The following is a 16,757-nucleotide window of genomic DNA, read 5'->3' on the forward strand; positions in this document are numbered from 1 at the left end:
GAAATAACTGTTCCATTTTTATTGGACCTTCAAATTTATTAAAAGTAAAGACTTTAGATCAAAAGTATAAAAGTCACCTTCAAAATTGAAGGAACATAATTTTTGTTCTATAGCTACGCTGTTTTTTTGAGATTACCTGTTTTATTTATTGTGGTTATTAACAAGTTTAACGTGCTTGCTCAAATTATCTTGATTTCCTCCTAATAATTAGTTTATCTAAATGTATATAATTGTCAATAATATTATTAAATTTGAAAGATTATTATTTAAAATAAGATTTTCGGTTTCTTTCCAACTTTGAACTCCGCACTGAGTTCATGTTTTGAAAACTTATATTTTTTGTATGTGTTGTTGCTAAACATTTAAAATTGGCTTGGTAATATTCGTAAAACTCAGATCAACGTTTTAAGGTTCCATAATATTGTTATATTGTTGATTTAAGCTACTTTCTTTTTTTCTTTATGTCATGTAAAGTAAAGTAGTCGCCTAATAAGTAATTTTTTCTGGCGGGGCTTTATGTCCAATACATTAACTTTATGTCCAAATCTACCAATTAGGTATCGTGAGCGGGGTGCGAAAGCTCATAATTTACTATAAACAATTTTTTTTCTAACAAATAAAAAGTAGTCATATGCGGGATTTGAACTGGGGACCTTCTAATCAAAAAGCCATTCTCTTGACCACTAGACCAACACGTGTCCTACTATTTATGTCATGTTCTTTTTTACTAAGAAACTAAAAGAACGCTTTGAGTCAGAAAATGGATTCTTAGGAGATCTGCCTTTCATTTACTGGTATTGATTCATCCGTTTAAGAACCAAATTTAAAATTAAATAGTTAACCACTACTACTTTGTAACCAAATTCTTTTGTATAAACATTTTCTGTTTTTTCAAACTAAAATTTTTAAGAATTTCATTATTTTTCTTTGTTTTTCTTCAGCAAATAAAATAAAAAGCATTTTCTTTCTTTCTATAAATTTTCTTTTGGTTTCTTTTTAATTTATTCCTGAGTGTGTGTGTGTGTGGTATTTTTGTTTCTTTTTTTCTTTTTTGTTTTTATATATTTTCCAGTCGCATTTCGCGAAGCCCCTCGTTACAACCCGCGTAGACGTTCCACGATAGTGTGTTCACCAAGCGGAGGTGTTAGAGCACCTCCTTCGCCATCTCCTTCGGACAGATCACTGGCCCCTTTCAGTTCGGCCTCGTCGAGTCTATCGGATGGCAGTTCGGCCAGTACCCGGCTACCAGAGGATACAGCCTCTTATGTAACAGGTATTTTTTCATCATGTGTTCACCGCCACACCATCAATAATTTTTTTGTTTTAAACTCACCACCCATGATGTTTGTTACTTCTTAAAAAAGAAATACTTTAAAGTTACATAAAAAAAGAAGTGCTTGAAAAGTTTTACCTCTTAATAAGATTATCAGGGTTTGGTCACCTTTGTGCTCTGATTTTTCACAGTGTTAACAGCTCCTATTGTTTACTGTTTGTTTTAGAGATAAATCTTTCTTTCAATACTGCTTTTATATGTTAGCTTTATTTATTTTTTTAACACTATATGTTCCAAGTTTTTGGTTCACTACTTCTTATTGTGTCTTTTTTAAAAAAAAATAATTATGAGAAAATGTAGAATAAACTAGGAGTTAAAGTCGTGAGAAAGCATTTATTATATCATTAAAAATTTATTTTTCATAAAAATGCTAGACACATAAAGTTATTTCTGAGGACTTTTCTAATAGAATGTAAACTTTTCTTTAATCATTTTTCTTAGATAAATACTTATTTTTGCAGATAAAAGCCTAGGCGATACTAGCGACATTATCAGCGATAGTTCGGGAGTTGGTACAGCAAACAGTGATACTAATACATCCGTATTGTTACCGGGAACTGCGGTAATTTGCATAGAAAATTACAGTTCAACACAGCCAGGTTATCTTCGTATTTCACAGGGTGATGTTATTGAAGGTAAATAATTATTTATATAAAAGCATTTTAGGCAACAAAAGTGCCATTGCTGGGGACAAGTCAATAAGTAAACAATACATTTATAAACATAATGAGATTAACTTAGAAAATAAAATATCTAACATCAGCTCTTTTATAAACACTGTTCATAACAAAATAATATACACTGTTTAATTTGTCAATATTATTTATATCTAAAATATAGGCAACTTTTTAATTTATATCATCATTCATATTTACATTTTTACTTATAAACTTATTTCTATACTTCTTAAAGTGAGGTCAATCAAGGTGAAAATGAACTAACATATCCCTTCTTTTAGTTACAATATTTACAAACATTATCAACATCAGTAAGTTTCTTTCCCTTTATCGTAAACAATCTAGTCTGACTTTTGAATGATAAATAATCTTAATTGGTAAATAAGTCTAATTTTTTTCAATTTAAGTAAAATGCATTAACATTAAATGGGCATATTATTCTATAAAATAAATTGTAACTGAAATTAAGAATTTTGTTGATGTCTTTAGAGATTGAATTATTTTAAAAACCATAATTAACCCATTACCTGCCATAGGCCCCATTTGGGGATCATAGCTTTATTTAGGTTTTTCTGTCGGCAGAATTGAAAGTTTTGATACTGAACCCTTCTATATCTTTAATAAAACAGTGTGTAAACATTTTAAGGGAGTTTGGAATAAGTAGAGTTCTTTTAAACTAAAAAATAACATTTTGAAGTTGTCAACACGCAAGGTGTGCGGTAAGAATAATTATGACCAAGTTCACAATTTATAAAAAATATCAACGAATTGTAGTTAAAAACTTATTCTGCGTTTAATATGTGCCCTATATCTTTAACTTTTGAAACATATAGTTTTCTTTCCAAATGAAGCCTTTTGTTTCGAGTTTTGACCTTATATTTAGTGATCCCCATTTGGGGATTATGGCTGATAGAGGTAAATTTTTTGTGAAATCAGTTTTTTTGTTTCTCCAGCTGTGGGTTCAAAACAATTCAGTTTGGGTGAACTTAGAGTCAATAGAAAATGATCCCTATTTTCTAGAATAATTTGATGATGGAATTGAGGGCAGTGATGTTATGGACGTCATGTAGTTACCACCAGATAAAGTAGCTGCCCTGACTGATGACGAGAAGAGTGATGACTTAGAATCTACAGTCCCAAAGAACCTACCAGGACCTATCGAAATTCATAACAATCTTCCTAAAGAAGGTATCAATGAAGAATTACCTTGCCTGCCTAAAAAAGCTAAAAAATGTCACAAAAAAAAGCCTGTGAGGTCATCTTGGAAGAAAATGAAGTGATTTCTTCCATCTCTTTGAGGGTAATAAGGTAACTTTAAAAAGAGAGGAAAAAAGAAAAGGTTCTTCAAGGAAAATCACCTGGTCAGATGTTCGAAACCCTGATATCAGAAGACCTAATGCTGTATATCGTGAAAGTGAGTGTGTATCTGACGCTGCCAAAATAATCGTCATGAAATCCATTTTTCTATAGATTGCCTTCGTAAGTTTATTCTATTCCTCCTGCTTACTGGATACCTTTCTCTTCCGCAAGAACAGATATATTGGTACGAGGATGAAGATGTGGAAAACTTAGGAAATGCAATGTAGGGATACATGTAGAATGTATGGGAAAATGGCGCTCCTATTTTCAAAAATTTGACAATTCTTATTAATTTTTTGTAAAACTTAATATTTTAAGCACTTAGGTACTTTCTTTTAAAATAAAATGATCTCTGTTGATGTATATACTTCGTTTTTACAAAGATCAAATGTTTTTTAAAAAATGATTTTTTGTACCTGTAGTTGCCATAATCCCCAAATGGGACTTTTCAAAAAAAATAATTTTTCTAATAAAATGAAATGTTTAAAAACTATTTATTTAATACTGGAGTTATTAAAAAACTATATTTTTTGAAAAAATAGTAAAATTTCTCAAAAAACAAATTTGGCAGTTAATGGGTTAAATTAATTCAAAAACCATAATTAAATTATCAAACTGTTGTCCCAACTGATTCAGCATTCTAAGAAAGCAAATATATTATTAATGGGATTGATTTATTTGCTTTGTTTATTTAAAAGTTTATTTACATATGAATACCAGAATAGTCTCAACAAGTTATTCAAGTTATGAAAACATAGCTTGATTAACTTGATACATAACTTTTGGTTGTTTAATATTTTCTTTTTACTAATAATTCTGTTTTTAAGTGTAATTATCCTTCTTTCTCAAATAATTTGGTTTTATATATTTTTTTATATTAAATTTATTTGGTTATTAATTAATTAAAAAGAGAGAGAGAAATAGAAAAAACTAAATTATGATTGCCCTAAAGTAAAAGATTTTTTTTGTTTATGTTTGTTAATTATTATTGATTATCTTTATTTTCACTTAGTTGAGCCAAACTCCTGGCAAAATTAGCTAGTAAGCCATTGCCAATGTATGCTTAAGTTAAAAATTTTCTTTTGTAATAAATATGTGTATAAATAAAGCAATATGCTATTCTGTTCTATTCTAAAGTAAAAAGTAAAGTAATGCCTATCTTTTCAGGCAGACTTTACGTCCAACTACCTTTTGTTAGGTATCGTCAACGGAGGTGATAAGCAAACATTCTTTACTGTAAATACCTTTTTTACAACCATTAAATAAAATCCAAGGCCTAGACCGGAAATTGAAGCCACACATACTCGTATTGTGCTTTGCTGATCTCGCCTCTAACCACTCGGCTGCCGTGGCGCCTCTGTTCTATTCTATGTTTCGGCTGTTAGCCAAAATAATGCTAGAAAATATATAAAAAAAAAATGTTTTGACTTTCATAAAAAGCTGTAAATTCATCAAATGTTATATGTTTGATATTTTACAGTGACGGGTGCTACGGATTCTGGTTTTCTTGAAGGCACCCTGAGAGGAGAATCAGGTCTGTTTCCCAGCCATTGTGTACAGGAAGCACCTCCGGCCAGTATGGGGCACCAGACGACAAGACGGAGGCCTTCTACTAGGGTTTCTGGACGAAGAGAGTCTAACACAAGTCCCGCACCACCGGCGCCTGCGAGTATGAAACATTTTGCTACTGCTCCTCGTAACAAGAAACAGTACGTATTGTTTATTTCCCTCCCCCCCCCCTAAGCTTTTTAATAATAAATAATGGTTTTATTGTTTTTAATGACCATATTTATTACAGGTTACCCGCAGAACCTAGAACAGTGGTACTGCATCGAGGACGCCGTGGATTTGGGTTTGTATTAAGAGGTGCTAAAGCTACATCACCTTTAATGGAATTGACTCCGTCTCAGAGATGCCCTGCACTACAGTACCTGGATGATGTGGATGAAGGAGGAGTAGCTGATATGGCTGGTCTAAAGAAAGGAGATTATCTGCTAGCTGTAAGAATTTTTTGTTTAAACTTTCTATCAGAATATTTATCTATTATGTAAATAGATATTTTTTGAAAAGAATTAATTGTTGCTAGATAAATGGTGAGAATGTTACATCAGCATCTCATGAACACGTAGTTGATCTAATTAGAAGATCTGGTGACCTTGTCTCTATGACAGTAGTTTCTGCGGCGATTGCACTTCAAGGACAACACCAAGATCTAAATCCTAGACATTATGCAACGTTGCCAAGAAAACTAAGTTCTGCTACATTAGGTAAAAATTATAAAGCTACTTTATATTGTGATCATTGGTTGGCCACAAAATTAGTGTCATGGTGAAACAAGACAATCAAAAGCTTTCATATCGTTTGAAGAAAGACTAGAACATACCCAAAATAGAGTTGTCTCACTTAACAAAACCCATGTATAATTTCAATTCTGCTGTGCAATACCAGTAACAACTGTTTGTTCAAAACAGTAGTCAGAAGAACAGTTCTAATGTTTTAGAGTAAAGATTGGCCGGCAAGAAGGAAAAAATTAATTCATAATGCAAACATTTCGGTCTCTTTTGACGCAAAATCTGCAGGGAAACAAAAACACGTTACTGAAATCTAGCAGATAATTTGTATAGGTTTGTATAGTTAAAAGAAAATTCCATTTAAACAAAAATCAAAAACTTTGCGCTTAATAATTGTGTACACACTCTAATATACAATATAAACGTGCTTTTAACATGATTTGTTGAACAATAGTTTAATTTCTAAGAAAAAAGTGTTTACAATATAAACGTGCCCTAATATACAATATAAACGTGCACTTAACATGAATTGTTGAACAAGGGTTCGATTTCTAAGAAAAAAGCGTTTAAAGATATCTATGAATTTTATAATCCGATTATAAAATAAGTAGAAATGAAGGTTGCTACATTTTAGTGAGCTCTTATTACCTTTTCAATCTTTTCTAATGTAAAAGCAAGTTCGGCAATCCTGATAAAATAATTTATTATTAATGTGTGTTATTATATAATAAATTGTTCTGTAGGACGATCTCCAGCTCCTTTACCGCCCAGAAGAGATCCAAAGACAACACTGAGTGTTGGAAGAGCTAGAGCAAGATCTATGGTCGTTGGTGCTACAGGTGATTATAATAGTCTATTATTTTTATTTCTTTTTGCTCATTGCCATTTCTCATTGGGTTTTGGAGAAATACATTATATAAATTTATTCACTATTTCTGGATTTTCAGATGGCGAAGATGATACTGGCACTGGAAAGAGTTCAAGTGCAGAAAGTATACACGGCAGCGGTCCAGTCCAGCCTAGAACAGCTAGCATAAGAGCAAGGCCTACATCTAGTAGAATCACTGCTGCAGAACTAGAAGAATTATTCCAAAGGCAAAATGGTAACTCCTCGTCAATAGCCACTAGTACTTTCCAGGTATGTAAATCCGATTCATTTAACCTTGTAATTCCTTAGTATAATTTCTAAAACTTTATGATTCTTAGTAATAATTAAATGTGCTTTACTAACGAATTCTCACGCAATATTATCAATCATTTATAATTAGCTTTAAATTGATTTACTCTAAATATGATATGAAGTGAAGTAAGAGTGCAATTATTATAGAACTTAAAAAAGATGGTATGAAATAAATACGTACATAAGTGGGTTTTTTAGTCAGAGCTTATGCTTGTTAACAACTATAGTATTTTTTACATTGCTACATCTAAGGTTGGTGTATCTTCTTTACAGGACTATTTTGGTGCTTAATAATCAAAATACTAAATAGAAATTAGATGCTAAACCATCAGAAAAGAAGACTCACCTATTTTTAATATTAACAATGTAAAACAATTTGTAATTGTCAACAAGTATAAGCTCTGGAGGTGGCCCAGTTCCTAGAAAGAAAGCTTTGTAAATAAATAATGGCTGAAATTGGCAATATTCTTTCCCTTTGCTTTAATGAATCATTGAATTTAATAAATATTTATTTCGATAAATATATACATAAAACAAATAATGAAGTTTAATGTATAATGTATCTTTAATGAATCCGTCACCAAAGACGATGAACAGTATTATTATTTGATAAATAAAAGTAAAAACCATTAACTTCAGTAGGTTTTGGACAGTTCTTTAATGAAGTAGTGTTTTAATAATGCTTAGATTGGAAGATTCCTCCATTTTTGATTCCTTGTTGGTTATTTATTGCAGGGCAATTTGTCTCAGCCTTCTTCTCCAGCTAGGACGCCTCGTGTTTACGCAAGTGTTGCCGAAATGAAAAGAAGTAAAAGCAAAGTAGGTTTACTTTTTAATAGACAAAAAAAACTTCGAATTATCAATAAAATTGTAAATAATGCATTTTCTATTTAAAAAAAAAAAAATCTAAACGAATCTCTTGCAGGGTGGAGGACGAGTTAGATTCAGTATGGCCGGTGTTGGTGGCATTCCAGGCGGTGAATTACATAGGGACTTCCATTCAACACCGGATCTTGCTCTAGCTTCGGCCAGAGCTTTAGCACAAGTAGGCCGTCCTCATAGAAGTCAAGAAGAACTGAGGCCGCCTTTGCCGCCTCCTACACATCCACCACCACCACCTCCAGGCACTGGACAGATTGTCAAAGTAGAATTGAACAATGATCCGGATTACAGTAGTACCAAATCTGAGACTACTAATGGTAAGAATGTATACTCTATAATGTATTATTTTAGTGTTTGCGTGGACTTGAAGAAAGGGACATTTCAAGTTTGTATTTGTTAAAAAAATGTTCTTTAAAAAAATATATATGCAAAAAAGAAGGACAAAAGTAAGTTTATCACGACAGATGTCTGGAAATGGATATGGATATTCTCAGAAGTTGAGTAAAATTCTAGGAAAGAATCCCAACAGAAATATGAGGTTTTGAGGGGGGAAAAAAACTGAAATTAGACTCTTAACAGGTTCTCTCTTTAGTGAATTTCACATTACGCAAGTGAAATTAAGATTATTTTAGATGCCTACAAACTATAACAAAAGGATTATTTATTAGCTGTGTGGTTAGAATAATGGATTCCCATGCCGGAGATGCCGGGTTCGAATCCAGCTGCTGGCCTTCAGGATTATTTTCTCTTTTTTTTTTTCAACTTTCAACTTTAAGCATTTGGCGTCTATAAAACACTTTATTATCATTAGAAAAGTGAATACTTGCGCCTCTTCCTTAAAATCTTATTTAATTCATGTTCATTCATGTTTAATAAAGTTTTAATCAAACCAAAGTCCTGAAAAACAGAAACTTATCGAACACTTTAAGGCTACAAGAAGAAGGGCTTGCTTCTTAGCGGACAAAATTTGTAATGTAATCGAATATTACGAACCAATTACCTACCGTTTGAATTTAAAATTTAATTGAACAATACCATTTTATGAAAGTTTTTTTTTTTTAAAAAAAAAAAAAAGGTAAAGTTGTTTAACCTAAAACCTAAAATTATTATTTACCTTATAATACCTTCATTTTAGAAACCTTGTTGTAACTTAAGTTACTAATTGTAAGTAAATGCTTCCATTTTCCATTTCTTTGTATTAAAAATCATTCGTTTTAGACCATGGTATAATATTTAAATAATATAGTACTCGTTCAATCTGTTTCTATGTCAAGTTAGATAAGTGTAAGGTATATGTATCTGTTTGTTTGAAAGCTGGCCATATTGGAAATCCTCAAAGTAATTATTATTAGTAAAATGCATGATTCTATGTATTAGCATGAATTGTTTCATTTAATTGTTATATTAAATTGATAAAATAATATCTATTTTATAATTGAGTGATAGGTAATGCAAAATTTACGTTTAAACCTAATAGTTTTAAAAACATTAATAGTTTTTAAAATGATTATATTTACATCAGCAGGTTCTGACTTATTAATGTTAGAAGTAACTATAAATAATTAATGCAGCAATAATATTTACAGGTGTGGCAGATGGAATAATGTCCAGTTTTAAACCAGCTAACAGCGCCAAACTCTACGCATCGCCAGAAGATGTAAAAACTGTTGGTTATAGATCAAGATCTTTACCAGGTCATGGTTCCAGGCCGCAGGTAAAATTATTCCAAAGTATATATATATTTGTTTTTAATTTTCGAAATTTTGTTGAACATGTAACTCTACCAGATATCCTGTACTCCATAAACCTCGTTTTTACTCAAGAATAAACCAGTTGTTATTGAGAATTACTTATCTCTTTGTGACGTAGACGATTCTAGGAATATTTTTGTAGTTAAATATTGTTAATTTAGTCTGTTTGTTGTGTCTGTGGCCTGTTATTGATTCTCGTGTAGATTGTCTTTATTTAGATATTATATGAAATAATATAAAGTTTTTGTACGCTCTAAATGATTTGTCGACAACTTCTACACAAAGGAGTTTTCTATGTAATGGAATTATTACCACTAATTTTGCGATGTTAAAGAGGCATAACGAATTATAATCCAGGTGTGTGTATTTACTTCATTAAATGCCAAAAGAATGTATGTTTATTTCTGGTAATGGAGATTACAGAATCTCCATACAGAATACAGAATCTGAAAATGGAGATTTTCTCTTAGAATCTGCCACTGCCATTTCATTCTAGATAGTTTCTTAAAAGAGCCCCCTTAACCTTCAGTGCCCTATGAGAAAAACCTTCTAGTTTGCAGAATTTTTCTTTACTCTGGCCTCAGTTATGTTTTGGTTACAATTGCCCAAACAGATTTTTGTCTCTGTCAGAAAGGCTTGTTCAAAGCTTACCTCCACAGATTCCTGCTTCCCGGAGAAAACTGTCGCCTCCCGTTTGGAAGAAGAGGTTTGCCAGCCATCTTATTCCTCTCCACGTTGAAATTCCCTAGCATCCTCGGTAGGATAACTTAAATTAAGTCTGCATTTCGTGAATGAATAAAAATAGGTATTTTTATATTTATTTTTTAAGGAGAGTTTTCTTTTGTGGTTGAATTTGTAATTATTTTGGTTACAGATAAGGAAATCACAGAGTTTAAGATCACCTTCCACAACATTTAAACCTTCGCAAGGTTCCATGACACCATTAAATAATAATATCAACAACAATAACATCCAACCAACTATCACACAAACCGGCACCACAACCAACCCATACGCCCAGCCATTCAGAACGAGTCGGCCAAAGGTTGTAACAAATATTCCGCCAATACCAGATCCTGATTATAGTCTCAGTGAAGGAGATGAAAGTGATACTGAACGAGAGAAAACGGTCATCAGAGTGGTCGGTAGTGGCGGAGGAAGTGGAGGTTCTGCGGCCAATACTGAAGGAAGTGGTAACAGTAGTACATCTTCTGGAAGTCTACCTCACAGTTTCAGTGTGGACGAAATACAAAAAGTAAGGACACAGTTGAAAAGTAGTAAATCTTATCCTAATGATTTTCTACTTCAAGCGACTGAAGACGGGGATAATTCGTCGAGTGGAGTATCTTCTGACCAAGAGGTTAGTTTGTATGAATTTTCCACTAAATTAAATACTACTAAACACCCTAAAGAGTGTTTACAAACAATTGATTAAGTTTTAAAACAATTTGAAAAAATGTATATCATTTTTTCAAAACACAAAGAACTAATTTCAATTTATACGAGGTATGGCTATTAAATAACGAGGCTGATGCTGCTACAGAAGAACTATGCATGGGCCAAATCTTAATGACCAATAGCTGTGCAGCGTAAAGCCTTCTCTTTCGATTGCCAGCTCTCACGTGTTTGTAGAGAAATCTGTCTGACCGGAACCGTCGTTTGTGTAAGAGGTGTTAGTTTCGTTTTGCCGAAAACATTGATACTACACATGTAGTAGAGCAACGAATTGTCGTGAAATTTCATACGATACATGGTAAAACAGCTACTGAAACTTATCTTTTATTAAAAGAAGTTTATGGCGATGAATGTTGTATCACGTGCGCGGGGTTTTTGAGTGGTTCAAGCGTTTCCAAGATGGCCGAGAAGACGTCGGAGATGATGACCGCCCAGGGGCGCCCTTCCACGTCCAAAACGAATGAAAATATCGATGAGGAGCTTGCTCAACTCCGTGAAAGATCAAGGAAAAAACGATCCGATTTGTGGAAGAACAAGTCACGGGGTTCTCCATCAAGACAACGCGCCAGCTCACACTGCATTGTCTGTTACAAGACGTTTCTAGTCAAGTACAACATCCCAGTTTTAGGCCATCCGCCTTATTCGCCTGACCTGACCCCATGTGACTTTTATCTGTACCCCAAAGTCAAATCTGCATTAAAAGGAACACGATTTCAGTCCGTTGAAGCTGTTAAAAGAAAAAGCGGCATGCGTCATGCAGGAGCTGACAGAAAAAGACTTCCAGCACGGTTTCGAACAATGGTAAATTCGCATGGAGCGTTGTAGGGATAGGGGAGGGGTGTATATTGAAGGTGATAATAACTAAATATGTAAAAAATTTAAAATAAAATGTTTTACAGCAATATTCTCGTTATTTAATAGCCACACCTCGTATAATGAGTCTAAGGGTGGTCGTTTTTAAAAAAAAATAAGTGTTCTTGTAGACAAATCATTTTATCATCATGTATCATCAGATTATTTGATATTGTTCCAGATACCTGGAAATCCACCACACTTCGAACCAAAAGAGCTCAGCCCATCCGGCATGTCCACCCTGCCAAGAGCGTCCAGCCAACGGTCTAATTTAACACGTAACGCTGTCTCATTGGCCCAACTACCACCACCATTAGAATCAGAGAACGATGATAAAGAAGAACCTGTGGTACCACCTCCACCCGAATTCACCGAAGCCACTAGTCCAAACGGTCCAAACGGTGGTAATATTATCGTAGAAGAAGTATTAGCACCACCGCCACAGTTCTCAGATTCCAGAATGGTAACTAGGGTTAGGATAGTCGGGGCAGTGCCTAAAGGTACGGGCAGATTGCATAGCCAGTAAGTGAAATAGGATTTTTTGCTACAAATTTCTTTGTTCGTTCTCTCTTTAAATTGTACCATCTTTGTATTAATAGCCAGATGTGAAACAGAAAAAGCTACTCAGGCTTGTCAGTGGTGAAGCCCATAAAAAGTAAGGAAAGCAAAATAAAGTAAAGATCTCAATCTTTTTTTTTATATTTTATTAATATTATTAAATAGATAAAATTTTAAAAACTGATTATTTATTCATCAGATTCATTAGGTCACACAAAAAGAATCTTTTTGTTTTTAGCAGTATAAATTACTGTCAAATCAACATGTCCTTCGGCAGTACTTTACATATATTATATATTGTACTAAGCTCATATAATATTAAAATATAACAAACAGAAAAATAATTGTCAATTTACAAAAACTAAAATGCTTTTTTCTAAAATAATAAAACAAAATATGGAAAAAAACAAAACAAATTTCTCCTCACCAGGACAAAAAAAAAAATGCACTGAAATAATATAGTAATAAATTTTGTACTGATAAGATTTAAAAATAAAATAGAGAAGATCTGGAGCCAGTTTTAATGGATTATTTTTAAAGGCTTTCCTTTTTAAATTAAATAACTAAAGCTTTGGATAAAATTGTATAAACAAAATAATTATTCTTTATTAAAATAGTTTATTAATTTTTTTTTTTTGTACATTTTATTGTTTTATATTATTCTTTTTAAGTTTATATATAAATATATATATGTATATGTGGGGTGTGTATGAATGTGTAATTTTGTCATAAAAATTATAAGTTGTTTATTGTTTTTATTAATTAAATTAATTTACATTCCTTTATTTGTTTTTATCATGTTATTTCTTGAATAGTGTATAAAAATAAACTTTTTTAAAAAACTGGTTCAATAGCATTTTGTCTATTTTACTCACTGTTATTTTCTTTATTATATTAATATTAATGGTGTACAGAATATAGTGTGCCAATCCCTTTTGTGTAAAAATTTGAAAAAATAAAATAAATAGTTGAATAAAAATTTAGTTTATATTCTTATATTTCTTCACCTATGTAAATATATTACGAAAAAAAAAATATATACAAAAGAACAGTATTATATTTGAATACCATTAATTTATGAATAGTTCTTTCTCTCTTTGATTACTACTTGATTGACTAGGATTGATTAAAATTTTATACAAAAACAAAAACTGTGGAATTCTTGTTTAAATTTTATTCTTTTTTAATGTACTGGCTTCCAAGGCTAATAAAGGGATTTAGAATTAATTAAAACAAATTCTGTGTCTTTATAAAATAAATTATACAAATAAGGATAAAAATAATAATAAACAAATTTAGAATAATCTTATTGTAAATAAATTTTTCAGTGTTTTATCGATTAAACAGTAAATAAGATAACTAACTGCACTAAAGCTAGAGTTAAATAGGCCAACGCTAGCAATTAAAATATATACATATAAAACATTTAATCAAAAATTAAGGCAGTTTCTAATTAAATATTATTCTACAAAAAGAAAGAAAAGAAAAATAGAAAGACACAAAGAATACTTGCTCATAGAATTTTTAAGGCCTGGTTCAAATTAAATTAAGAATTAAATAAGGATGTAAAAGAAAAAAAAATATATATATACATATATCACTTTTTTGATTCCTGCCATGAAACAAATACATTATTTAATAGAAAAGTTTGATTTCTAACCGATGTTTGTTAATATTTTTAGGATGATCTTTCTTTAAAACGCTGTAATTATTTTGTTTGAACATGTATGCACAAAATTTCAGTGGCTGCCAGCTGATAATATTGCTTAAAAGGTCTTAGATGATAATGATTTCAGATCAATGTTTTTTCCCCATCTATTTTAATAATCTAAAGCCTAAAATGATTATGAACCTGTTAGATATTATTATCAAACCAGGTTGTTTTGTATTTAGTCATTCGAAAGTCCTTTAATTTTTTTTTGTACAAACAACATACTTTCAGTTTGGCCGGACAAAGTAGAAATAATAACTGTCACTGATGTTTCGAATTAATGAAAATGTAAAATATAACGTACAAGGGATTATTTGAATTCATTTGGACCAAATCAAACTTTGAGCACGCAAACCTCTAAGCTGAAAGAAAATTAAATGATTAATTTAATTAATTAATTAAATGATTAATTTAATTAATTAATTAAATGATTAATTTAATTAATTACATGATTAATTTAATTAAATGATTAATTTGATTAATTTAATTAATGATTAATTTGATTAATTTAATTAAATGATTAATTTGATTAATTTAATTAAATGAATTATTTAATTTATTAAATTTGTTTGCATAAACTAGCATATACTCACCTAAACTTTTGATAACCCTTGCTCTACTTCTTTGGGCGTTTGCCTTCTCTTTTTTTTAAGCATTTGGTAGTTGCATTCGCAACTGTTGTTAAGCAGAAAGACCTGAGCTGGATAAAATCACCTGAAGAATTATTTTTTAGCTGTTTTAACACTGACTGTGAACCAAAACTGTCCAAATTTCGGGCGAGAGAGAAAAATTCTCTTTTCTGATGTGTCCTCCAGGTAGTTATTTTGACTGGCAATTACAAAAAAAGAACATTGGTTCACACCTGACCGTGACGTTAAAGTTAAGCCCGTTAAATTTGTTAATAAAAGTTACGAGTTGCTTGATGTTTAAAGAAACTGATGTTACTTAATAGAGTTGACAGTTAGGAGGCCAAAAATGTCTAATTTAAATTAGGAAGTTTTTCTCTGCATACATTGAAAGTGTATCTGTAATTTTATATTATTTGCCAGCATTATTTTCTGATCATTGTAATAAAAATTTATTTTCAATTTTTGAATTATTCGTCTCTTATTATTTTCCCTAAATTTTGGGAAAAAAAATCTTTCTTAAAGAGCGTAATTATAAAAAGTGTGCAATCTATTTAACAAACAAACAGAAAAATAGTAATAAGATTCTAGGCAACAAAATTAAAAAAATAATATCGTGAGCTTAATAAAGTATTATAATCTTTTACAAAGATATCTCTACATTAGAGACATAGGAGTGACTAAAATTAATTATTAACTTCAATTTAAAAAGAACTAAGATTATTATAACAATAAACAAACAAACAAAAATGGGTACAACAACTTTTTAATTATTAATCAATAAAACGAATTTAACGGTAGAACTTTCTAACAATGACATATATTACCTTTACCTATTCAATGTAAGTAAAAAATATTTCGGTTATTCATTACTTCAAATGACTGTAATAAAATTTGGCCCAAAGATGTTCTTATTTAAATAATTTACAGTGTTACTGCATTATTTTGTTAAACATTGAAAACTGTTGTCGTCTAACTTACTTGGTTTTCTACTTTTTTAAATGTGTTTGAATTATTAAAATAAGTTTTATTAAATGTGAAAGAAAATAAATACTGATTATGAGAACTTTTTATTATTAATCAGTGAAGCCTAAAACTTTTATAAATGGAGAAAATATACTGTTATTCATTCATTTATTTTTTTTTTTAAGGATAAATTTTCATGATTACCTTTGAACTTGATAAAGTAAATTCGTTATTGTGATTAGGAAACTACATACCTTATCAAGGAAAATTGCGAAAAAAAAGTCACAATATCTATCTATCTTTTAAGATTATTATAAATATGGTTGCTCTAACTGAAATATACAAAAAAAAAGAAAAAAGAAAGCATTGTAAATATAGTATTTATGTTAGCAAAATATAATTGTTTGTTTCTTTACTATTTTTATTTATTATTGTTTGCAATTCAATTTTGGAGATATTCTGAGGACAGAGAAAGCAAATAGTTGTCTAGTTAGATAACTGTCTGCGCTAAGTAAATACAGCATTCACTAGGTATAAAACATATGAAGGAAAAAAGAATTGATTACATGGAAAAAGAGAAGTTACACACAGTTTTATGTTGAACATTACTATTGTTGATATCATTATAATTAGCTAGGGTTATACGTTAATCGAGATACTGTACTAATAATTAATACAAAATTGAACGAAAAAAAAGAGATACACATGTACTGATTTTTATTCTTTACCCATTATCTTTTTTCTTTGCCTTTCTCCAATATTATTTCCTACCAGCTATTTGTTTTATTTTATTTTTTTGCATTTTTAGTTTCAGCAAGCAGAGTGAGTAAGTACCCTAGTTAATTATTTAACCGCTAGGCTTTTCTTGTGAAAAATTATGGCTAGTTGAAACAATTCTTAGCTGTAGACAATATACTATATTTATTATACAATATAATATTGTTGTAACAATCAGGTTACAATCAGTTGTTGACTTAACTAGAGTAGTGCGAGACGGTAACGTAATTGAAATCGAAATCTCTACACCAAACTGATTTTTCTACCTCTGTTGATGGGTGTAAGTCCAAAACCGGTCTGGAATAGTAAAAGAAATCAACAATATTTCGCTTGTAGATC

General features: G+C 30.8%; 1 protein-coding gene across 17 annotated transcripts in view; it reads left to right on the forward strand.

Moving 5' to 3' along the window:
• Prosap (SH3 and multiple ankyrin repeat domains prosap) overlaps positions 1-16,341 on the forward strand; it is a 410,412-nt gene extending 394,071 nt beyond the window's left edge. For 11 of the 17 annotated variants that reach the window (XM_074140647.1, XM_074140643.1, XM_074140644.1 and 8 more), the window contains 13 exons: positions 1,073-1,273; positions 1,795-1,968; positions 4,850-5,078; positions 5,168-5,369; positions 5,456-5,636; positions 6,404-6,499; positions 6,608-6,798; positions 7,576-7,659; positions 7,766-8,039; positions 9,037-9,060; positions 9,309-9,436; positions 10,348-10,833; positions 11,962-16,341. In XM_074140647.1, the coding sequence (XP_073996748.1) occupies positions 1,073-1,273; positions 1,795-1,968; positions 4,850-5,078; positions 5,168-5,369; positions 5,456-5,636; positions 6,404-6,499; positions 6,608-6,798; positions 7,576-7,659; positions 7,766-8,039; positions 9,037-9,060; positions 9,309-9,436; positions 10,348-10,833; positions 11,962-12,306 (2,615 nt within the window). In that variant the 3' untranslated portion in view covers positions 12,307-16,341. The remainder of the gene's footprint in view (positions 1-1,072; positions 1,274-1,794; positions 1,969-4,849; positions 5,079-5,167; positions 5,370-5,455; positions 5,637-6,403; positions 6,500-6,607; positions 6,799-7,575; positions 7,660-7,765; positions 8,040-9,036; positions 9,061-9,308; positions 9,437-10,347; positions 10,834-11,961) is intronic. The other 6 variants (XM_074140654.1, XM_074140655.1, XM_074140656.1 and 3 more) reach the window with 3 other exon arrangements.
• Positions 16,342-16,757: the final 416 nt, after the last annotated feature.

This window comes from Rhodnius prolixus, unplaced genomic scaffold, assembly GCF_049639745.1.
Source record: "Rhodnius prolixus isolate KJV_2025 unplaced genomic scaffold, Rpr scaffold_6, whole genome shotgun sequence".
Lineage (NCBI taxonomy): Eukaryota > Metazoa > Arthropoda > Insecta > Hemiptera > Reduviidae > Rhodnius > Rhodnius prolixus.